The sequence below is a fragment of the Urocitellus parryii genome, chromosome 10, assembly GCF_045843805.1.
Source record: "Urocitellus parryii isolate mUroPar1 chromosome 10, mUroPar1.hap1, whole genome shotgun sequence".
Lineage (NCBI taxonomy): Eukaryota > Metazoa > Chordata > Mammalia > Rodentia > Sciuridae > Urocitellus > Urocitellus parryii.
In genome coordinates, this window is record NC_135540.1 from 90622125 (window position 1) to 90645441 (window position 23317).

The window sequence follows — 23317 nt, forward strand, 5'->3', positions numbered from 1 at the left end:
AGTCAAGTTCTTTACCACTTAGTTATATTCCCAGCTCTCCTCTGGCTCCTTTATTTTTATTTTTTTTTTTTTCTAGCAACACTGGGGATTGAATCCAGGGGTACTCTACCACTGAGGTACACTAGTACTCTTTTTGAGATAAAAGCCTCAATTTGCTGAGGGTGCCTTGAACATAATGTGATCTTCCTGCCACAGCCTCTTGAGTTACTGGGATTATAAGTGTGTGCCATCATGTCTGGTTCTTTTGTTTTTATGGCTGTAGTATTTCACTGTGTGTATGTTATATATATATATATATATATATATATATATATATATATATATATATATCACATCTTTTTGCTACTATGACTAATGCTGCTATGAACATGAATATACAAATATCTTTAGGAGACACTGCTTTATATTCTTTTGGATATATACACAGAAATGAGCTTACTGGTAATCTGTTTAATTTTAGAAACTGTCATACTGTTCCCAGTCACTGCACCATTTTGTATGGCAACATTTTGTAGTTTTTTTAGTGTATAAAAAAAGGCTAACTAGCTATGTGCAAAAAAACTTTTTTTTTTTTTTTTTTTTTGGTGAACTCAGGAGTGCTCTACTGCTGAGCTGCATCCTAATGAGACAGGGTCTTACTAAATTGCTGAGTCTGGCCTTGAAGTTTTGATCCTCCTGCTTCAGCCTCACAAGTTGCCATTATTCTGGCATGCAGCTCTGTGCAATTCTAAACGAAAACTCAATTAATTAATTACTTTTTCTTCCTTATATTTCTAATTATGGAGTTGCCTCTTTTCAATTTAATGCAAAACTTAATTATAAAATAACATTTGCCAACTAAGGATAATTCCCATTTTGTTCACTTTTGTTCCCCTCATTCTGTGTGCAGCACCTAAAACAATGCTGGCTCATACAGATACCCTATTCCACCCACCTCCCCCACTAAAAAAGGAAGGCCCTCTCAGACACAAAATTATTTAAAGGAAAAAGGAGACAACAAACTAAACTAGAATTATTAATTTTTATTTTCCTCAGGTATTCTTAAACTTTAACTTCACCATGTAACAGTCTAGACTTCTGGAATAACAACTCTTTCCCAGACTGTAACCTTTTTCAGAGATAGAATTTATCAAATAACATGGTTCCAGGATGTTTTTACTCCTGAATTCTAAACCAGCCACAGAATAATTTCTTCTCAGGTCTTAATTGGAATAAAACAATCTAGACATATATAACATAATCATTTCTTTCCTTGCTGAGTGCACTTGCCTTTTTCCAGTCTGTTACTAAGAGAAGTCTGAGTATCACCCTTTCCAAGAAACCAGTCTGCCAGTTCTGATTCTTGGTTCAGAATAAGGAGTTCCTTATTCAAGGAATAATTTAATAAATATGAACTAACTGTTCTCAGCCATCAACAAATTAAACCTGCTTTATACTTGACTTAGCTTTGCTTACAATACTGCTTACAATTTCCCTTATGATACGGATAGGAAGGAGGGACTGGGAGAGAGATGGCTTGTTTTGTGGTAGGGGACTCTGAAAAAGGCAGATATTTACTTTTGAAGTCATTAAGTGGAAAAACAACAATGTTCTTTCTTGTTCTAATAATGAAAATACTTGTAGGTCAAGACCAGAAAATTCTGATCCTGAATTTATAATATATTACACAATATTATTTTCAGTACATTCAGAATTTATATTACTCTCTAATTTCCCTGAGTTGGGGTTCACAGTTTGGTAGAGATATGTAAAGAAGAGGTAGTTAGTGGGAGTGAAGAGGAAACAATGTTTATGTCTAGCAGCACCTGGGAAAATAGGTAACATCATTTTGACCTCAGTTAACATTTATCTTTCCTTCTTGAAACAGCAAATGTAATAGAGGGAGAAGATCACTTTTCTATTTTTTTTTCCCACCCTGCTGTTCTGGGGAATCAAAGTAAGGGTCTTGTGCATGCTAAGCAGCCACTCTACAACTGAGCCACATCTCCAGCCCCTTTCTTTAAATTCGTATATGCTTGCACCCTTCTTATTATATCAACCCCATACTCATATAAAAATAGCCTTTCCAAAGGTACAAAATAAAATAACCCCTTCAAATTGGGGATGTTTAGATTTACAGAAGAAAGGCTCAACTCAGTAACTTTTTTTTATTTATATTAGGGAAATTGAGCAAAATTTCCAGCAAACCCAATCACTGCCTTTTTTTCCCTGGACCTTGTTTACCTAAATTATTCCTATCAACTTAGTTGATTTTAAGAATTGGGCTTTAGGGGTCTTGACATCTAACACAGGTACAGAATGCACCTGTGTGAGTGATTGGTTCAGGTCTCTTCTCCAGTCTTATGATGGGCTGGTGGAATATTGCTTCATCAGCTGCTTGTGACAGGGATTGCAAACTCGCTCAGGCTTGATACTTGAGGGAAGAGGCAGTTCGTTTGTTGAACAAGCATTACAGAAGGTTCCTCTGCAGTTCTTACATACATTCTACAAGGAGAAAAGGAGGTTAGGTGGGAAAAAGAAGAGGAAGGCATAGAATGCATGGGATAGAAAGGCTGAATATTCTAAGTGCTCAATGCCTAATCAAGTGCAGGCTGAATGTCTGCTAGGTACCAGGTAGTAGCTGACTAAATTTAGTTCTGATCTACAAACAAGTTCACAGTCTAAGATCTAAATGTTATTAGATCTAAATGAAGAGAAGCAGCAATGCCACAACACTCAAAAGAACAGGCAACACAGAAATTGTTCAGTCTTTGGAATACATTTCATACTTGTGATCCTGACATTCATTTTCAGTGGGGCTAATTTAGTGCAAGTACCTAAGCACATGCACTAAGGCAGTGACCTAGCAATGGCTTTGGTGAACAGCCTAGGATTAAAAAAACTGCTAACTTTGAACTGAAAATAAGATTCTGAATACATTCATGTGCTTAATGCATTCTTGTGATGCTCCACAAGCACATCCTTTGGGATATCAATGAGACAGGCCCATAGCTGGCTCCATCATGTTTATAGGGAAACTCATCTCTATGAGTCTTTAGTGGCCAAGCACTGGAAGTCATGTTTGTCACTATGGCAGTGTCACTGCTAAGGTTGCAACCAGGAGATATAGAGCTCATCATAAAAGGTTGTGAAGAATAATTCCCCCCATGAAATACTGCTTTCATCCCAAGCAATCTTCCTGAGGGTGCAGTGGAGTGGGGGTGGGGGTCACTTTCATCTGAAAGCCTGAGAAACCTTTTCCTATGACATGTTGAAGTTACTTTGAATGGCTCAGAAAAGCTGGAATTTGATTAGCAGTTTCTTCTCTTTTGGCACATCTTTCTGTAACTGCAACTTCTAATCTATAAAAGCAGTTCATCCATTATCTGGTTCTGCTAAGCTAAGACTAGGTCACAATAATAATTTTGTTTGCTAAAATTCAGAATGATAAAAAATGGTGATGTAATCCAGAATTTAGGCAAAATTCTCATGTCTTCCAAGCACTTTTTTTTTTTTTTTATAGTCATTTGTACTTAACATTTCTTGAGCATGTACTATAAATTGGGTACCCTATTAGACGCTGAGGATACTGTGGTTAGCAAGATGCAGTCCCAGTTGTTGAGCATTCCTTTCTGAATGCTTCCTTTACTCTGTCTACACTCTACTATAATAAACTAGAAATGTACTCAGGCAGAGACCTAAGGATCATGGGAAAAACAAGTGGTCCAATGGGAAGAGCTCATTTCCCTTTGTTCTGAGCTGGATGAAATACTAGAAGTCACTTTGGTAAATGCTGTATGTTTAAATAAATTATTTGCTTAAAATTATATGTATAGTTATTCATATAATTTGCCAACATGAATTACTATGACTGAAAAAAAAATAGGTATCTGATAGATGCTTGCTCCCTTGGCTTCCTACCTGACTCTTGGCACTCTGCTCTACACAACAAAGTTCCTGCTATTCCTGGAAAGGGGATAGTGGTGCAAAGAACATCTTCATGAAGAACCTGTTCATTTCTCTCCACTTACCTTTGATAGGCTGTCATCCTGGCATAGCTGACATATCTGTGGCTTTTCAGAGAGCAGCGGCTGATCCTAAAGCACACAGTGAGTCAGTTACTTTCCCTCAGCACTAGAAACTTGAATGCTTTCAGAACATGCATTTTCTTTTTGGTTCTGGGGATTAAATCCTGGAGTGCTTAACCAGTGATCCTCATCCTCCCAGACCTTTTTATTTTTTGAGACAGGGCCTTACTAAATTGCTGAGGCTGGCTTTGAACTTCTGGTCCTCCTGCCTCAGCTTCCTGAGTCCCTGGGATTATAGGTGTGTGCTATGGTGCCTGGCCGGAAAATGCATTTATATATATATTTAGCTATTGTAGCCACACTCAGACTATCTGGAAACTAAAGAAACAAAATTCACATAGTCCTACCACCTTTGATATAACCCTAATACTATCCTTACAGCTTTTAATTTTTATAATAAAACAACATGGTTATACTTCTAAATAGAAAATTTAAGCACAGAGAAGTATAAAGTAAAAAAGTTTTAAAAACTGCCCCATCCTTGTTTATTCTACCATCAAAAATAGAGAGCAGTGGGCTTCATTTTATATCCTAATAGCTAAGTCACAGAGTAACTCAAGCACAGAGGCATTTATGGTCTTTCTTGTAGTGTTATCAGACTATATTTGTATTCTATAAGCATTTATGTTAGTTTATTTCTAACTGATCTTTTTTTCCTTTCCATTTTATATAAGGAAAAACTAAAGGAAAGAGAGCAGAGGTCTCACAGTATGTCAAGAGAAGTGAGAACTGCTGTTTTCTTAGCAAGTTGCTCAAGGCTGTGCTACTTTCTGACCCTTGACTTACATTATGGTTCTTGTTTACAAATAGATTTGGACTTAAATTTTACATCTCCTTTTTACTAGCAAGAAAATAGTTGGCATTTATGTTTTCCAACATGTATGAAAACTTTAGGCAATCCATTATTTAGTACATTGTTGAAAGGTTGGTACACAGAGGATATACCATTTATCTTTTTCCCATACTGTTTACTGGCTAGGCATAGTGTACCAACTTCATACTTTTAGAAAAATGGGAGGTTCAGTTACCTGTTCATCTGTAGGGTGGGACAGCAGCCTACAATATAGAAACAAAAAATCATAACAAATATCAACTTAATATATTTCCATTTATATCATCTCAGTAAATGTTCAGAAGACAAATAGTTTGTCAAATAAGCAATACTGGAGTTCTTTGATACTACTAGGAACAATTGAATTATTAATTTTGCACTCCCAGATTTTGGACATTTTGGTTAAGTCTATTATTAGAATCTGACACTTGACCTATATTATGGTTCCCATTTACAAATAGATTTGGAGTTATAGTTTATACTTCCTCTTATCTACCAAGATAAGAGCATTCTTTTTTTTTTTTTTTCCTTTTAGTTCATGTTGCTAAGAACAGAACCCAGGTCTTTGTGTATGCTAGGCAAGCACCCTACCATTGAGCTATATTCCTAGCCCAACATTAATGTTTTCTAACATGTAAAATTCCAGTGGCCCATTAGACATATATTTTAATAGCTTTTTTTCTATCCATTATAATGGAAATCTATCCATTATCCTATGTCATGTATCAGTCTCTTCTCCCAAATATTCATAAAATGTTAGCTTTAGCAAATTAATCAGGGAAAGGGAAATGAAAGAGATTGTCACATGAAAGTCCATTCAAGCTGTTCTATTTCTTCATTAGACTACATTGAGCTAATCCCGACTTCCCTACTTGGAGCAGAACCTAAAGTAGAGAAGGTACTTTTAGTTGTGGGGAAAGTGTGCCATAGGTTGATAATTGTTCCATTTCTTTTTAATTGATAGCAGTGTGATCACAAGACTAGGTTATACCACGTGGGGACGAGATTTTCAAATATTCCAGGGATCACAATTTCAAGAGGACTGGTGTGATTCCATGATTGCAGTTCTGGCTGGAATAGGCCCTGGAAGTTGCCATTATGTTGTACAGAAACAAAGGACTTAAAAACAGAAGATATGTGATAAGCAAAGGCAACTTGCTATGTCACCTAGCCTCTCTGTGACACTCAGTTTTCTCATCTGTAAAGTAGGAATGGATGGTTTTATTTTTGAAAGAGAATTTAATTTAGAAGGAGATACTGAATGTGAAACACACTTTCTAAGCCACAGAGCACAATACAGATAGTATAAGGAAGCACTGACTTATATTCCCAGGGCCTAAATCAGCACTTGGCATTTAACAGACACTCTTGATTCCAATTAATAACTAGATTTTAGACCACTAGTAGGCTGACCCTGAAAGGCACTTGGAAGGCCAATTTTACAGCCGAGTACCCTTCCCTGTGCCTATGCTAATCTGTAATGTCAGATGAGCTGTATCTTTTTTTTATATATAAATACATGTTTGTTCTTTTTTTGTGTGTGCTATTGAGGGCTGAAACCAGGAGACACTACCATTGAGTTATAAGCCCAGCCCATTTTAATTTTTTATTTTGAGACAGGGTCTTCCTAGGTTGTGGAGGCTGGTCTCAATCTTGTGATCCTCCTGCCTCAGCCTAACAAGCTGCTGGGATTACAAGCTTGGATCACCTCTTTGGGCTAGATTGACTGAAGTTTAAGGTTAGTCTTGTATTAAACCATGTTCTCTAAGAGCACAACTAAAGACTTGGAAATCATGTTGTCCTTAGAGGCAAGGAAAGGATATTTTGACTAAGTCTGTGATAGTCAACTTACCATTGGATTATGTGTTTAACTTCCCCAGCAGCTACCTATGCTTTAGAGAGCAAAGATGACACTCTACCTCATTCTTAAGGCATCAAAAGCCTGGGTAGGGAAAGCTTTCTAGAGTGGACACTATAGAGGTCTTTCCAAAATCCTTTATGGTTTTCTTTTCTCATCACTAACTTCTCCCCCTGCTTTAAATATACTTCATTTTAAATTCACAGCAAAACAGAATTGAAAATACAGAGACTTCCAACATACCTCTGCACTCCCAGCTTCCCCTAATATCAACATGCTGCACCACAGTGGGTACATTTGTCACAACTGATGAGTCTACATCAACACATCATCATCACCCAGAGTTTATAGTCTAGATTTCTTGGTGGTACACATTCTATAGGTTTGGACAAATGTGTAATGAAATGTATCCACCATTACAGTAGTGTTCAGAATAGCTTCATTACTTGAAAAATGCTCCATGATCCTCTATGATTTCATCTCTCCCTTCAGCCACTGGCAGCCACTGATTTTTTTTTTTACTGTCTCCATGGCTTTGCCTTTTCTAGACTGTTACAGAGTTGGAGCTTCTTCATTTTTTGATGCAGTGGCACTATATATTTTGTTATATTTCTAACCTGCTAAATTACTGTTAAAAATCAGCTTCCTTGAAATAATTCTGTTTTACATAGTGAGAAGATCAGACACAAAGTTAAGAAACGGAAATGAAGTTAAGCTGTTTCAGACACTTAAGAAAAAGAAATAAGAGAGCAGCAAATGTGAATATCTATTTGAAACTTAGCACATACGTGAAAAGAAGTCATATTCAGGAACATTTAAGAACCCAAGAAATGCTATGATTTATGCTACATTCTCCTGGGACACCAATTCAGTATAAATGAGAACAAATCTTTAAGTGATTTGAGTTTTAGAATTAATCAAGTAAGAGTCAGAGGACAGCCTGATTACCCTTCTTTGTTCTGAAATGACCTAATAAGTTTAGTTTAATTAATACTGTTATCTGGTTTTATTATTTATTCACTTTCCCCTCCAAATGTCTTTCTGGCATATTAATATTAAAAGTCAGTGTTTTGCCTGTGTCAGTGCCAATGTATATTAAATAAGCTCCCTCTTTCCCACTGCCCCCAAGTGACTTTGTATCTTACTTAATACTTAATTAACAAACACCTGTGGTTTTCTTCCAAGGACTTTTTAATTTTATCATTTTCCTCTTGAATTTTGTACTTTCCATCCTGCCAAAAGAAAATAGCCCAATTTCAAAATTTATCTTATTTATGAGTAAAGTAAGTTCAAAATACCTATATATCAGTTACTTCTTATGGGTTTTTTTTTTTGTTTTCCCCTGACTGAGCTCTGCATAACTGGTAAAATCAAGCACAAATGTATCTAGCAGACCTGTGTAATCCTCTGGGAATTCAATCAAATAGATGCCTGAATGCTACAACAACTTCTACAGCCTATGTATTCAGAGAGTTTTCTACTCTGAAGAATGAAGTAAAGTTCCACCTGCATAGTGATACCAATGCTCTTAAGCCCTGTCTGGGCAGTTTTTAGGGACAAATTCTGTGGCATGAGAACATATATGTGTACACATACGCACTGCTGCATGCCTTGAATTGCAGTCCATCTGCTTCCAAAAGTGGAATCTGTGTTCTCAGACCATTTAACTATCAAAGAAGGGAGGTTAATGTACTATTTATCCTTCTAGAAACTCTACTACAAGGCAATTCTAGATTGAAAAACTTAAACTCACTGATAAAATAAGGTAAGACTTAAGTAAACCTTTGTAACTCCTTCATATTTTGATATTTTGTTCACTAAACTTAATAAAGATAGCATGCTTATATAAAATGGCTCTTTACATACTTTAGAACATTAGCGGTGGTTACTATTACAATGCATTTACATTTACCATTTTTTTTTTTTTGGTATCAGAGATTGAACCTAGGAGCACTTAACCACTGAGCCATATTCCCCAGCTCTTTTTAAATTTTTTATTTTCAGACAGGGTCTCTCAAAGTTGCTTAGGGCCTTGCTCAGTTGCCAAGGCTGGTCTTAAACTTGCTATCCTCCTGTTTTAGACTCCTGAGCTGCTCCCATTTAAAAAAATAAAATAAAATAACAAACTCTTTGGCAAATTAACAGCTCATTCTCTAGAAATTTTAAATAAGAATCGTATATAGGTTTTACTTTATTATATATAATAACATACATAAAGGAGCCAATTTCTTCTCTGTGTTTGATACAAAAAGTACCTCATGCGTTTTGGACTTCATTACTTGAAGAAATTGGCTCTTGTTTCCTAGTCCCAGAGATATCTTATCCAATTTTAGCCTCCTCACCACTGCAGGTGCTAGACGACCCTCCTTTTAAGAATGTTTGGTAGGAATTTTTATTTCTGCTCTTTAAAACCACTCTGTTACTTTCCCTTCCTTAAGCCTTGTTCCCTCTAATTCTTTCTAAAAGAAATTCCTAGCGTATGCTCAAACTGAAATCCTCATGACTTAGAAATACTAGCAGAAATCCAAGAAGCATGTTTTTGTTAAGCTACCACAAAAATCTTAAAAAATTATTATTAAAATCCCCTTTCCAAATGAAATCATGAAGACTCGGAATAAAGCTTTCATCTCTCCAGTCCAGCTCATTTGCTGTCTGTATACCAGAGGCCATAGCAATAAGGTATGAAATCCATGGGCTCATCAAGGTAGCCTGTCAAAATAAAGTAAATAAACAAGAGAGTAACAAACATTACCACCTTGGCTTCTGGCTTCTGACTCTTTTCTGGGGTGCTCCTGTTGTGTAACCTTCTTTCTTTTTCCTGTTTTAGTTCTAACTCAAGCTGGTTCCTGGGATAGGTGGGAAAGGAAGATTGAAAATTTGAATTTCTGTATTCACATTCCAAACTCTTCTTTTTTAAATATTTCTTTTTTTTTCAACTTTTTTTTTTTTTCCAAATCTTTCTCTTAAAGTTGAGTAATTAAGTTTCTTTTGGGGTATTGAACTTGGGGGCACTCGACTACTGAGCCTTATTTTGTATTTTATTTAGAGACAGGGTGTCTCACTGAGTTGCTCAGCACCTCGCTTTTTGCTGAGGCTGGTTTGAACTTGAGATCCTCCTGTCTCATACTCCTAAGTAGCTGGGATTAAAGGTGTTTGTCAGTGTGCCTGGCCAGTAATTAAGTTTTGATGAATTAAAAGTTACCACACATATATGGACAACTAAGCTTTAAAGTACTAAAATACAATAAAACCAATAATATTAAAAAACATAAAACATGCTTAATCTTTCTTGGATGATTATGGATATATTTTAGGATTGCCCAGTACCTGAAGGGCAACTCCTGAATATTTTATATTTTATATGAACTCTTCATTAAGAGTTGTGGTCACTGAAATGACAATAGTATTTGCCATAACCAAAAGACAGCATTTATAAAATTTCAGCAAGATATAGTATCAAAGTATGGTTATTATAGATCCATTTCATATTAATTAGTTGTTCTCTCTTAAAGTTATGTCCTCTACCCTCAAACACTACTGATCTCTGTTGCTATAAGCTTTATATCCAACAAAGTTCTATTTGTTTGGAATCAGTGACTTAAGCACAAAAGTGAGTCACATCTGAAATATAATATGGAATAGTGGTTAGTGCTGGAGTCAGAGAAATAGATTTTTGAATGATAGTGTTGTCACTTATTAGCTTAGCTGTCAATTTAAACACATTTGACCCTCCCAAGCTTTAACTCCATCTGAAAGTGGGGGCAACAATATAAACTACTAAAAGGATTGCTGTGAAAACACTGGGTGTGGTGAAGAGCTCTGTAAAGCACAGGGCACACAGGAGGAATGCAGGAAATACTAACTAGTGTTATTATTGCTATGTTGGCTATTCATTACTATTTATCTAGGACCCCGCACTCAAATTTCCTAATTCTTTAATTACAAAGGATGTTGACAGGATTTAGGGAATGGTGATATACGTGAAGCTAACGGAATTCCAATCCAGGGAAAAGACAGTAGCTGAGATGGCTGTAAGTCCTGAGATGCCCTTCTTGCTGTCTGGCCTTAGAACTCCCCATGACCACCCTGTCAGCTCAAGCTGCCCTCCCTTCACCGCTGCCTGGTGAGCTCCTCCACTTCCAGCTGTAGACTGTTGATCTTGTCTCCGAAGTCCTGTTTGAAGAGCCGGTTGTCCAATTCAGCAGACTGGCGGCCTCGCTCAGCCTGGCGCAATCTGGATGTGAGCCATATGAACTTGTGATAAAAAACAAAAGCCATGGTGGGGAGGAAGACCAAGTTCACAACACAAAATAAAATAACCCAAGGAGGAAGGCATGGAGAGAGAAAGAAGAAAAAAAACTTTGTAGGACACAGGGGAAAATATTATGAGGGAAAAAAAAGATGGAGAAGAAACAAATTCTAAAGAAAAGCAAGATGAAGGTGAACCAGGCAGAGGAAAATTTTCCAATTTTTTTTTTATTCTAGCACTACAGTTTACAGTCATTAGATGATCAACAATAAAACATCACTTTTTAGAAAATCCATATCCAAAGCCAACCTCAAGTACATAGTAATTTGAGTTTAATTCATATTTTGTTTTTATTTCCTATTTGATTTGGTACTTTTTATTCGCTTTACATACATAACTGGAACTTGTAATTGGGTAACTATCTTAATAAGTGGAATTATAACATTTTTCTGGTCTTTTCCTCAAACCACATATATTAAATCATAGGACATTATACATCAACCTTTAACCAGGCTTCAGGTTATTATACAAGGAAAAGCCTTTTTCAGAGTTTGGCTGACTCTTTCCATTCCATTTCTACCAAGTCATGTGTGACTATGTGGACAAAGAATTTAGCACTGGGTCTTGTAAGACTCCTGGCCACATTCTCTGGATGATTCCAATGGATGCTTTCTTCTAAAGTTATAATTTTGCACCTATAAGAATCATGTTTTAGAAGGCAAAACACTTGGAGCTTTATATAAAGGAACTTAGAAGCATGCTATGTGTAGTTTAAAAGTTTTTATTTTCATGTTTGAGTCCTCCCTCCAAATGCCCATAGAAAAGGCAACTCATCACCACAAAAGGTTGATGTAGATAAGAATGTAGTAAGCATTTTATTTATATAGGTGCAAAATGATAAGAACTAATATAAGCTCAAGAGCACAGTATCTTTCATAAAGTTGGCTCTAACATATGTTCTTCAATTTGATTTTGGTTCGAGTCTGTGTAAGCATAAAAACATATGAAATCTATCTTACTCTCTTAATTCTGGTTTTGCCAAGTAGAATGTAAAGAATTTCAAGAGCTGGAAGCAAATGGGTTGTCTTTGTCCCTACCTTAGCAGCTGAAATGCTGTGAAGCATACCAGATGAAGGAAAAAAAAATAAAACAAACAAACCCAAGCAAACAAAATCCCAAATATTTTGACAAGACCTTTTGACAGAACAAAGGCTTACTAAAAAAACCTGTATCCCCAAATCAAAAGTCACTTTAAGAAAAAAAAAAAATCAAGGTATTTATACAATTATTTACAATGTAAAGCATAGAAAGGGTTAGATTGGTGGTCACTTAGAAAAAGAAGCCCTGCTAATATTGCTTGTGGATACCTACTGGGAACTTTTATATGGACACAGTATCTTCATTTTATCTATTTATTTTATGTGGTGCTGAGGATCGAACCCAGTGCCTCACACATGCAAAGCAAGTGCTCTACCACTGAGCTACAACCCCAGCCCTGGGAACTTTTATTTTTATACTAAATAATAATAAAGAATATGCTTTATCATTTATTTCTTAATCTGAAATGTTTTTCTAATAACTAAATTGTTAGTTTCCCAGAACCATTAGCAAACCCATCTAAACAAAAAGTAACAGAAATTCTTAATAACAGAACTAAGGAATAACAGGCAGGAAATCATTATTCATATATACGCCTTATCCTCTTTACTCCAGTAGGAAAAGCAGGATAGAACTGAAAAATGCATAGTGCTTTTTGTTTATAGGAGAAGAGTGTTTTCATTAAAATTTTTTCTCTCGGAGCTAAAGTGGAATTGCAGAAAAAGTGGCAGAGGTAGAAGATGACAAATATTAGGAGATTTTTCTCAAGCTTCCATAATATGATGTTATCATAAGTTACCTAATTATTAAATTGATCTCTATGTACTTTAAAGAAATATAAGGATGCTTTTCTTTGTTGTTCAAAATCACTAAGGCAAAAAAGTTGCAAGCAATCTTGGTTACTGAGAATAGAACTATAATGAAATACTAAGCACTTATCCTTAGTTTGGGGATTAAACCTACATAACAAAATTGAAAAGGGGTCATGGTCTAAGAGACACAACTACTTTAGAAGAGTCCAAGTTTACATGGTAGTCACCTCTAGTTCATTACATTGCAATGACAGAACAGGCTTGCTGATACAGACATTAACAATGCACCTAGAATCTGATATTACCAAGGAATGGGTTGTAAAGGCATCATTAATATATATATATACAAAGCCTCAATTCTCTGGGCTTTTCTTTTTAAATGCTATTTTTATTTATTGGTCAACTCAGAAGTAATTTCTCAGTTTATTTGTCATTTAATTAGAAATTTGCACCAAATTTCTAACTCTGGGGAGAAAATAATAATAAGAAAAAAAACCCCAACCTATTTGTCCAATTGTTATTTTTAAAAGTCTAACAAATACAAAGTCAACTTTTGGTGACATTTTTATGGAATCAGAGCTTAAACATAATAACTTTCAGATTTCTTCCTTTTACAATTGACTTGTGATATAGTGAGGTGACCAACTGTAAAATGCCTAATGATGTTTTGGGATCAGTTTATTTGCTGCACTATTTAAGGTCTTTGCCTGTTTCACCAAATCTTTTTCACTAGATGAAATAAAATAAAAATGAAAATGAAGTGAAAGGGAAATGAGGAAATGAATAAACAGGAAACACAAAGATAGCAAGAGAAATAAGTCAGCTTGATATTCAGAGAGGTAAGTCATATTTTATTCTCTCTGCTTTAAATGCCAAGTCTAAATGAGTGAAAAATGTGATACATCTCAAAAGTACAATTTAGAAATACTAAAATATATTTGGTATAAACATATAACTGCCTATGAGCAAGTACTTAGCTTACTTTTTTTTTCTATAGATACTTTTTATTTATCACCCATATTAGAGGTTTTGAGTTTATTTATAAATCTGCAGTTAACTTTTAAGTTAACAATAAATATGCACTGTTGTTTAGTACCTTCCCTCATTAAGAATCATTGGAATAAAAGAAGTCACCCATTCATCCATTCATTCACATATCTACCAAATTTATGCCTTGTACATTTAAGATACTGACAGATCCAATGAGGGAACATTTTTGTGTCTGTGTGTGTGGTACTAAGGGTTGAATCTAGGGCCTTAAACACAGTAAGCAAGTGCTCCACTACTGAACTACAACTCCAGCCCTCCCAATGAGGGAGCTTAAAAGATCTTAAAAGATTTGTTAATTAGGGCTGGGGATATAGCTCAAGTTGGCAGAATGCCTGCCTTGAATATACAAAGCCCTGGGTTTAATCCCCAGCACCACCACCACCACCAAAAAAAAAAAAAAAAGTTAATTAATCTCAAGGAGCCTATTCTCTCAAAGGAAGGTATGTATTTAAAGGACTATAAGGTAAAGCAGACAGTAATAAGTGCCACTAAGTGGTAAAGATAGAGACAGATATAACGCTATTTCTAGCTGAAAATAGGTATCAGAAGAAGCTTTGTCTCAGCAGCTCAGGAGGCTGAGGCAGGAGGATTGTGAGTTCAAAGCCAGCCTCAGCAATTTAGTGAGGCCCTAAGGAACTCGGAGAGACCCTGTCTCAAAATAAAATATGGTTAAGTGCCCCTGGGTTCAATCCCCAGTACTGAAAGAAAAAAAAAAAGCAGCAGCTTTAGAGTGTGCTTGAATGGAAAAAATATATATGAAGAACAAGGAAGCAGGAAGGAGAAGATCATTTCTAATTGATGGAACTCTCAGCAAAGCAATGGATGAAAAAAGGGGAAAGCATATCCAGGAACCCATAGTTTGTTTTTTTTCAAGTGCAAAAAGGGTGATAAGTAGGTGTTAAAGGTGGAAACACTGAATGACCCTGGGTGCCATGCTGTGTTCAGTCCTGAAATCTTAGCCATGTTTCTCTTGGCTGCTGAGTCACCAACAGTAGTTTCAGACAAATGGAGAATTAAGAACATATCATAGAAAGAGAGATGCTTTGGGCAGAGAGAACTGAAAGACTGGTGGGAGATGGTGGTCAGAGAAAGAAAACTCAAGACCAGTCTCCTGATGGAAGTCAGAGAGGAGACACACACTGCAGATGTCAGTGGAAGCTAAACAACTATTGCGGAGCCAGTAGACAGCAATGGGAGATGGGAGAGAAGAGAGAAAAAGGGTTAAAGAAGGGAAAGATCCATAACAGATCTTTCTATTTCTATTTCTTTTTTTTTTTAGAATTTTAACATTTATTCATTTTTTCTTAGTTCTCGGCGGACACAACATCTTTGTTTGTGTGTGGTGCTGAGGATCGAACCCGGGCCGCGCGCATGCTAGGCGAGCGCGCTACCGCTTGAGCCACATCCACAGCCCTCTATTTCTATTTCTAAACCACCTTTTGGAACCCCTAGGTCACCTAGTGCCAAAGTATTCCAAGACTTTAGTGAGGAACAATAAAATCACACAATTATAAACACATACTTAAAAATTCTTTCATTCTTGAAAGTATACTTCTAAGACTCGTCAGTGAAATGGGTTAAATTCCCATTTCTAATATTCAAAGTAGTCAGGACAGGCTGACTGACATTTCTTAACAATATTTTCAATGACATCTTAAAACACATAAAATTCAATTGGCTTTCTTTCTCCAGGCATGGCTGATTAGGGTTGGAAGAATTTCATATATTTTTTATTTGCCCAAAGCAGAGCATACTCTCTTCACTTTTAGCACTCGCAGCTCAAAGTATTTCACTAAAGGAATAGCACTTTTTACCTTTGTTCCAGTTGTTTAATGGTAGCAGCCATCTGATTAGTCTTCTCTTCCAAGCGACTGTTTAGTTCACTTTTCTGTTTTACTCCTAAGTCTGAACTCTGTATAGAAAATAATTATAGACTATAACATAAACTTCTTAATTATAATCACATATGCTTTTTGAACCTGATGGTAAGGGGAAAACAGAGAAATATAAATGCTCATACATTTCCAAACAGGAACAAACAAACAAACAAAACAAACCCCAAATCCCCTAACCAAAGCTCCAAAAGCAATTTGGTTAAAATCAGTATTATTTATATGCAACCTTATCATAATATCAGAAGGTTCATCAATTTATCATGTTCCATTTAAAATCTAATGGAATACATAACTCAGCTGGCATCTTAAGATAGAGAGTATAAATTGTAGGATGCAAAAAGACCCCAACCAGCTTTGCAATATGAAAAGTGGGCTTGATTTTTCAGAACACAATAGAGAATCTTATGAGAGTCTGATCCTTTTTTTGTATGTGTATGTAATACTAGGGATTGAACCCAGGGCCTCATACATGCTAGGCAAGTGTTCTACCACTAAGCTACATCTCCAGTCCTTTTTAAAATTTCATTTTGAGACAGTCTTGCTATGTTGCCCAGACTGGCCTTGAAATGTGATCCTCCTGTCTCAGCCTCCCCTCAGCTGGGATTCTGGGTTGTGTCAGTGCTTAGTGACTCTTCCCTCTTAAAGTGTGATTCTACAGAACAAGAAGGATGGAGGGGAGCTCCACTATTTCAGAAAGCTGGTGAATCTATTCCTCATATTTCCCCTACCTGCAGCTTAAAAGCAAGTTCATGCTTGAGAGCCCTGAGATCATCCAGCTGCTGCCGCAGAGACACCAGGGCATCCTGCTTCTCACAGACATCCTTCTCTAGCATCTTCATAGCCAATTCCATCTCCTGTCTCATGCTGATCTGGATCTCCAACTCTTTTTCAACATCCTGCCACCAGAGGTAAATGAATTGATTATACTCCCTTTCCTCAACTAAGTACAACCACAAAATTTCACAGGAAGGGTAGACCAAAACCCTCAGGTCTGAATATTCTGGTAAAATAGCCAAAAGTCATCATTCATTTTCAGAGACATTAACAATAAGAACAATTAAGTATAACATCTGTTTGATAATGTACAAATCTAAAAAATTACTAGGTTAAAGACAATGCTATTTATGGTCAAAATATGCACACAGTTGGGGTACTGTGACAATGCATAAGTCCTATTATAGAAATATACATAAAGTGTTATAGTAGAAGCACAAATTGAAGTAGTTGCAATTCTCTCAAATTTAAATGTTGATATATTCAAGAACCCAAGGAACCCAGAGTATATTCTGGGTCCCCAAGGATAAAATCTCAATTATTAGGAATTATCAATACAGCTAACTGAATTTTTAGATTCACTTAACATGAAACTCCTTTTTGTTTCAACCATTATGACTGTAACATTATTCAGATCAGCAAAGATACAGAGACCTGAGTTGTGTCTAAGATATATCTAGCACCTTGCCTATTTCTTGCCTTCTTAACAAATATTTATCTTATTTCTTATTATGAAAAAAGAATACAAAAATTTTAAGATTTTTATTATGTGCTACTTAACTGAGACACCCCTCTTAACATGATTAGCACGATATAAAATGAATCATGCTATATCTGAAAATCTGACACATTATTTCTAGGACCTTCCTTGTAAGAAGTATTTTGAGATCAATTTACAAACACATAGAAGGCAGATACTAAATAACATTACTATGTTTTCCGACAATCTTAAGTTCTGCTGTACACTGTTAATTTGTAATAACTTTTTATTACATATTAAATCACCCCTTATTTTTTGTCTTTTCCCTAGTCTTAGAGACACTATGGGGGGGGAGGGGTCCTTTTGTTTGTCATCCTATCTGAACTTCAGGAAGAATTAATATGCTAATAGCAAGGTTTATTGATACTTATGAATCTTAAACACATACTACACATATATATTTTAATTTCTAAGAGTAATACTGGACAATAAAATTTTCTCTCTCTATATATATTAGAGTGAGAATAAACTCAGGAATAATAGGTAAAAATAAGATAATCTACATTCATGATTCCTACTAAGGGGACGAAGTCAAGCTTTGCAGTGGTGAGGACTGAGGGAGGAGTGGGGATAAATAAGTTCTATATACCTAGTGTTCCTGAAATATAAACTGAAATATAAAGAAAAAAAAAAGCAGGGGGTAGTTTTGAGAAAGCCACTCAGGGAATGTGGGTTAAAAAAAAAAGTTAAGAAACAGTTTTCAGAATTATAAAAGAGTTATATATAGAATACTACTGATATTCCAGATCTTGGTCTATAAGGTAAAATCTCTTAGGCCATTTCATGTGTTCCTGAAATACTAGAATTTAGGCAAAGTTTACCAATCGTAATTGTGTCTCCTCCTTTAAATGCTTTCTTGCTTCACTTAGTGCTTGTCCTTCTGCAGTCCTGTCTTGCTTAGGACCCTTGAAAAGAAATAAAGTATTGAATATTTAGGGATTTAAATAACCTACATAGCATTAGCAGATACTGGCACTGCTATTTAGTAAAGAAAAATGATGATAGATATGGTGTTGTGCTGTGGGGATGGGAGATGAATTTGTAAACCCTGGAGCCAGGTTCTGCATACCCAAGGTCGCTGCTGTGTGGAGACTGGGTGAAGCCACCATCCCCATGTCTGATCAGGAAGCAAAACCTTCAGTCGAGGATTTGGAGAACAATAATACATTAAACTCAAAGCCATTGGACAGTATAACACTGAGATTCACTTTAAAGTGAAAATGACAACACATCTCAAGAAACTCAAAGAATCATACTGTCAAAGACAAGGAGTTCCAATGAATTCACTCAGGTTTCTCTTTGAAGGTCAGAGAATTGCTGATAATCATACTCCAAAAGAACTGGGAATGGAGAAAGAAGATGTGATTGAAGTTTATAAGGAATAAAAAAGGAGTCATTAAATGGTTTAGATATTGTTTTATTTTTTTTCTTTTCCCTCAATCCTTTTTTATTTTTAAAAGTAGTTCTTTTGTAATGTGGTGTTCAAATGGAATTGAAAACTGGCACCCATCTCTTTAAAACAGGGTCTCACTGAGTTGCTTAGCACCTTGCTTTTGCTGAGGCTGGCTTTGAATTCATAATCCTCCTGCTTCAGCCTCTGGAGCTGCTAGGATTACAGGCATGCACCACTCCACCATTGTTTGTTTTCACTGTGCTGATTTTTTGGTGATCAAACCTCAGCTCCCTTCGTATTGCCCTCTCCTTTTAAAAAATTACACATGTATACAGAGATGCCACCTTTTTCAGGACTACATTTTCAGGCTTGTGGTGGTAAATAAGATCGACCAATGTGAGTACCTATAATGACTTTCCAATTGGCCCTGAAGTTCTAGCACATGATTGCTTCATTACTGGACTGTGACTTTCAGTGGGAGATGGAAGTTTTTCAGAGAATTGAATTGTGGGAAAATGACCTTTCCTTAAGTTGATGCTACTTTTAAAATCTGAATATTTGGACCAAAAGAGGAGGAATAAAGCTTTGGAGTCAAGATGACAGATATGATGAGAGTAATGACGAGCTCCAAAGATGGCTTCACTGAAGAGAAAGCATTTTAAGATTAACACCAACAAAAACAACAATCTTGTCAGATGACCTTGGAAAAGTTCTAATTTTCATTAGCAGTTAATAAAGTTATTCATGCAGAAGTGTATACAACAGAACACTGCTCCTCTGATTTTATTTGTACTTTTGGCCTGGGATATGGGTTTTAATGGGCATTGTATCAGCTTCATTAAAATAAACAATATTTGTAAAAACCTTTTAAAAATGATGATACCTAAGCACTTATAACAATGAATGAAGACAGTAAGGAAACTGAAGAAGTCAAGTACATTTAAAAAGTCAGGCAGAATTGGAAGTTTCCTGCTTTATTTAAAAATCCTAAGATAAGTTAAGGAGACAGAGCCAGACATGGTGGTATAGGCCATAATTCCAGCTATTCAGGAGGCTGAGGTAGGAGGATCATAAGTTTGAGGCCTCAGCAACTGAGTGAGAGTCTGTCTCAAAATAAATAAATAAACAAACAAACAAACAAACAAATAAATTAATTAAAAAAAAAAAAAAAAAAGGGCTGGGGCCTGGGGTTGTGGTTCAGTGGTAGAGCACTTGCCTAACACGTGTGAGGCAATCCTCAGCACCACATATAAATAAATGAATAAAACAAAGGTCTATCAATGTCTTAAAAAAAAAAAAAAAAAAGGGCCCAGGGATGTGGGGCTGGGGTTGTGGCTCAGTGGTAGATATAGTGCTCTCCTAGCACATGTGAAGAACTGGATTCGATCCTTGGCACCACATAAAAATAAATGAATCAAATGAAGTTATTGTGTCCATCTACAACTTAAAAAAAAAAAAAAGCTGGGGATATAGCTCAGTGGTAAAGTTCCCCTGGGTTCAAGTCCCAGTATTAAAAAACAAAAAACAAAAACCAAAAAAAAAAAGTCTTAGGTGTTTTAAAAATCAGTCTTTTAATTAAAATAACATATTCACTTTAAAACATGAGCTGGGCTAAAGGTTCAAATGATACTATATTAATTCTCCAGAGATCTCATATTTAGTGTCTTACAAGTATCCGGAGATCACAGCTAAAAATACATAGGTCATCAAAGGCTATTCTGAGCATTCACAGTAATTTCTTGAAGTCTATGCATTAGTCAAAGAACCTACACATACAAAACTGCTTTTGTTCCTACTCAGAGCAAATTACTTGTTAGGAACAATTTTAATAATTTAAAATTATGGATATAAATTATATCCTCTAATTAAGGTAGCTTGGAAAAGTACCAAGGTTTACAAAAATTAATTAGACATATATAAAAATTTGGTCCTTTAGGAGATAGTTATCTAGAAAATTCATTTATAAGGTAACTCCCAGTGATATGATATAAAGGAAGTGTCACTTAACAAAACAGTAACAGCACAAAAATAATGGCATATTTAATATCACAAATATCAATTAATTATGGTACAAATCCTTAATACAACAACAACAAAAAAGGAACAAAATTAGATTTTCTTGAAGTTAAACATTATGTAGGTAGAGTGAAGCCAAGGAGCATGATGTAAGGGAAAGGGCAAAACCTCTCCATTCCTTTTATCATGCACTCAATTATGCATGGAGACAAGGTAAAAACTGTACCTGATATATGCAAATGTCTGCATCTCCTCTAGAGACTCCCCTCTATTGCTAATACATCACATACACTCTATGAATGTTTTATAAATCCAGTTAATATTCACCTTTCGATTGGATTCCAATATGTAGGAGCTCTCTTCTTTAACTCTTTCCATTTCTTCTTGCAAGGTAATAATTCTGTTGTTTGCGACTGCAAGCTGTTGGTGAAATTTTATTTATTTTTGTATTAATAGCATAAAATAATTTATGATCTGCTAGGCAACAATTTTTAGGCTTGAATAGTCTTAGAAATAAAGAAACTATTTATAACCCAATGAAAAATGTTCTTAAAAGAAACTCAGGAGAAATATCTTTAATGTAGGTTAAAAAAAAAATCTCCTGGGCTGGGGTTGCAGCTCAGTGGTACAGTGCTTTCCTAGCATGTGCTTGCTTAGGCACTGGGTTTGATTCTCAGCACTGCATATAAATAAATGAATAAAATAAAGGTCCACTAACAACAAAAAATATATTTTGAAATCTCCTGTTGCTGATTTTTAAATAAAATTTTTAAAAAGTTTTCATATATTTATTTATTTATATGGTGCTAAGAATTGAACCCAGTGCCTCAATTGCTATGCCATACTGCCTCAATACAGCAGCAAAAGAACCTCAGTAGAAATGTTTGTGCTGGATTGCTTAAAACCTTGTGGGATAGATTTTAAGGGTCATAGCCATAAATTAAAGTTTCATATATATATACTCTTCATTCAAAATTAAAGCCCACAGAGCTGAGAAACAGGCATTTAAAATTAAAATGTTTGTTCTGAAGGAATAGCATATTCCTGATCAGTGCATCAATTTGATTTTGTTTAACCAAATTTATCTCACTGAATACAACAGGTCCATTATAATTAGAAACAGAGAAGACAAGCTCTTTGCAATAATTTGGATAATTTTACTTGAGGATTTTCATAGAACCATCTAATGCTGCTGGGTGCAGTGGCATACACCTGTAATCCCAGCAGCTTGGGAGGCTGACACAGAAGGATTGCAAGTTCAAAGCCAGCCGTGGCAAGTTAGTGAGACCCTGTCTAAAAATAAAAAATAAAAAGGGCTGGCAATGTGGCTTAATTTTAGAGTGCTTGCTTGGAACACATAAGCCCTGGGTTCAATTCCCAGCAAAACACACACACACAAACATACACGCACACACACATCTGATGCTATTAAAGAAAAAAAATTGTAGCTTAGTCTTTGGCAAATTAGGGAAAATAGCTTCATTAATCAGAAGGAACATATGAGGTTATTTTTTTCTTCAGGAACTTATTCTAAGAGCTTTCACATATCTATTATTATCTGATCTTCTAAGTAATGGTGAGATTATAAGGGGGAGTATAAACACTCCATTTGCCAGTGAGGGAATTGGCCTCTTAGAGGTCAACTGACTCAGGAGCACATGACATATAAATAGCTTAACAAGTAAGCAGAAATTATTGGTCTTTTGACCAGTGATCTTTATTTTATCTTACTGTCCCAAGAAGAATATAAGAATATAGAGAGTAAGAAGCTTGCCTGTCTGAAACACATAAATCAATGCCTAACACATATAAATCTTTGTGTAATTATAGCACCTAGTGCCTAAAATGTTATTTGAATGAATAAATGATGAATATCATGCTATATGCTAAATATTTACTCTAGGACAGCTCAGACAAAACATTTGCATAAAAGATACTTAGAAAACATGCCTATGCAGTCTAACTGGGTTAAATGAGAATCCCAGGATAAGTCAACTAACCAGTCAGGTAAAAAAGGAGTTATATACTATAGTAGATATATTTGAAAAGTCAAATCCTTCATTTCTAAGGTTATATAGAAATTACTGATTTCATTAATATACATTATTAAATTTTATAGGTCAAAGAATTTCCAAAACACTTACCTCCTCTGTGAGTTTAGTGTTTGATTTTTCTAATGCATCTACTTTTGCCTGAAGGTTGTTTACAGTAGCACTACCAAGAGAAAAACAATGGTCTCTTTTGAAAACAATACCCTGAACTTTCCTTTTGAAACACCCATACTTATCATTCATTCATTGTCTAATGTCTATAATTTTTGATAGACTATTAGGCTCTAAGACAGCTTACAAAAGGCTGTGTCTGCCTTAGCTGCTGTATCTTTGGCATTAGAGTTGGTATTAAGTATTTGTTCAATAAAAAAAGAGCTAATGAGCTACATGTAAATTTCAGGTTTTACCTATATAAAGCACAAATAGGCTATATGAATTAAATGCTTTACATGTACCAAGCAC

The 23317-nt window shown here is 35.5% G+C and overlaps 1 protein-coding gene and 1 pseudogene across 10 annotated transcripts in view; one reads left to right on the forward strand and one right to left on the reverse strand.

The window, feature by feature from the left end:
* Nucleotides 1–1007: 1007 nt before the first annotated feature.
* The window catches only part of Rufy3 (RUN and FYVE domain containing 3), a 76545-nt gene continuing 54235 nt past the window's right edge, over nt 1008–23317 (reverse strand). For 3 of the 10 annotated variants that reach the window (XM_026402569.2, XM_026402572.2, XM_077803193.1), the window contains 11 exons: nt 22949–23018; nt 21132–21224; nt 18217–18300; nt 16590–16757; nt 15781–15878; nt 10872–10991; nt 9510–9603; nt 7925–7989; nt 5096–5123; nt 4011–4076; nt 1008–2484 (listed from right to left, as the gene is read on the reverse strand). In XM_026402569.2, the coding sequence (XP_026258354.1) occupies nt 2341–2484; nt 4011–4076; nt 5096–5123; nt 7925–7989; nt 9510–9603; nt 10872–10991; nt 15781–15878; nt 16590–16757; nt 18217–18300; nt 21132–21224; nt 22949–23018 (1030 nt within the window). In that variant the 3' untranslated portion in view covers nt 1008–2340. Of the gene's footprint in view, nt 2485–4010; nt 4077–5095; nt 5124–7924; nt 7990–9509; nt 9604–10871; nt 10992–11025; nt 13646–15780; nt 15879–16589; nt 16758–18216; nt 18301–21131; nt 21225–22948; nt 23019–23317 lie in introns of those variants that run through there. The other 7 variants (XM_026402576.2, XM_026402575.2, XM_026402570.2 and 4 more) reach the window with 6 other exon arrangements.
* On the forward strand, nt 18509–18780 carry LOC113192438 (small ubiquitin-related modifier 1 pseudogene; annotated as a pseudogene).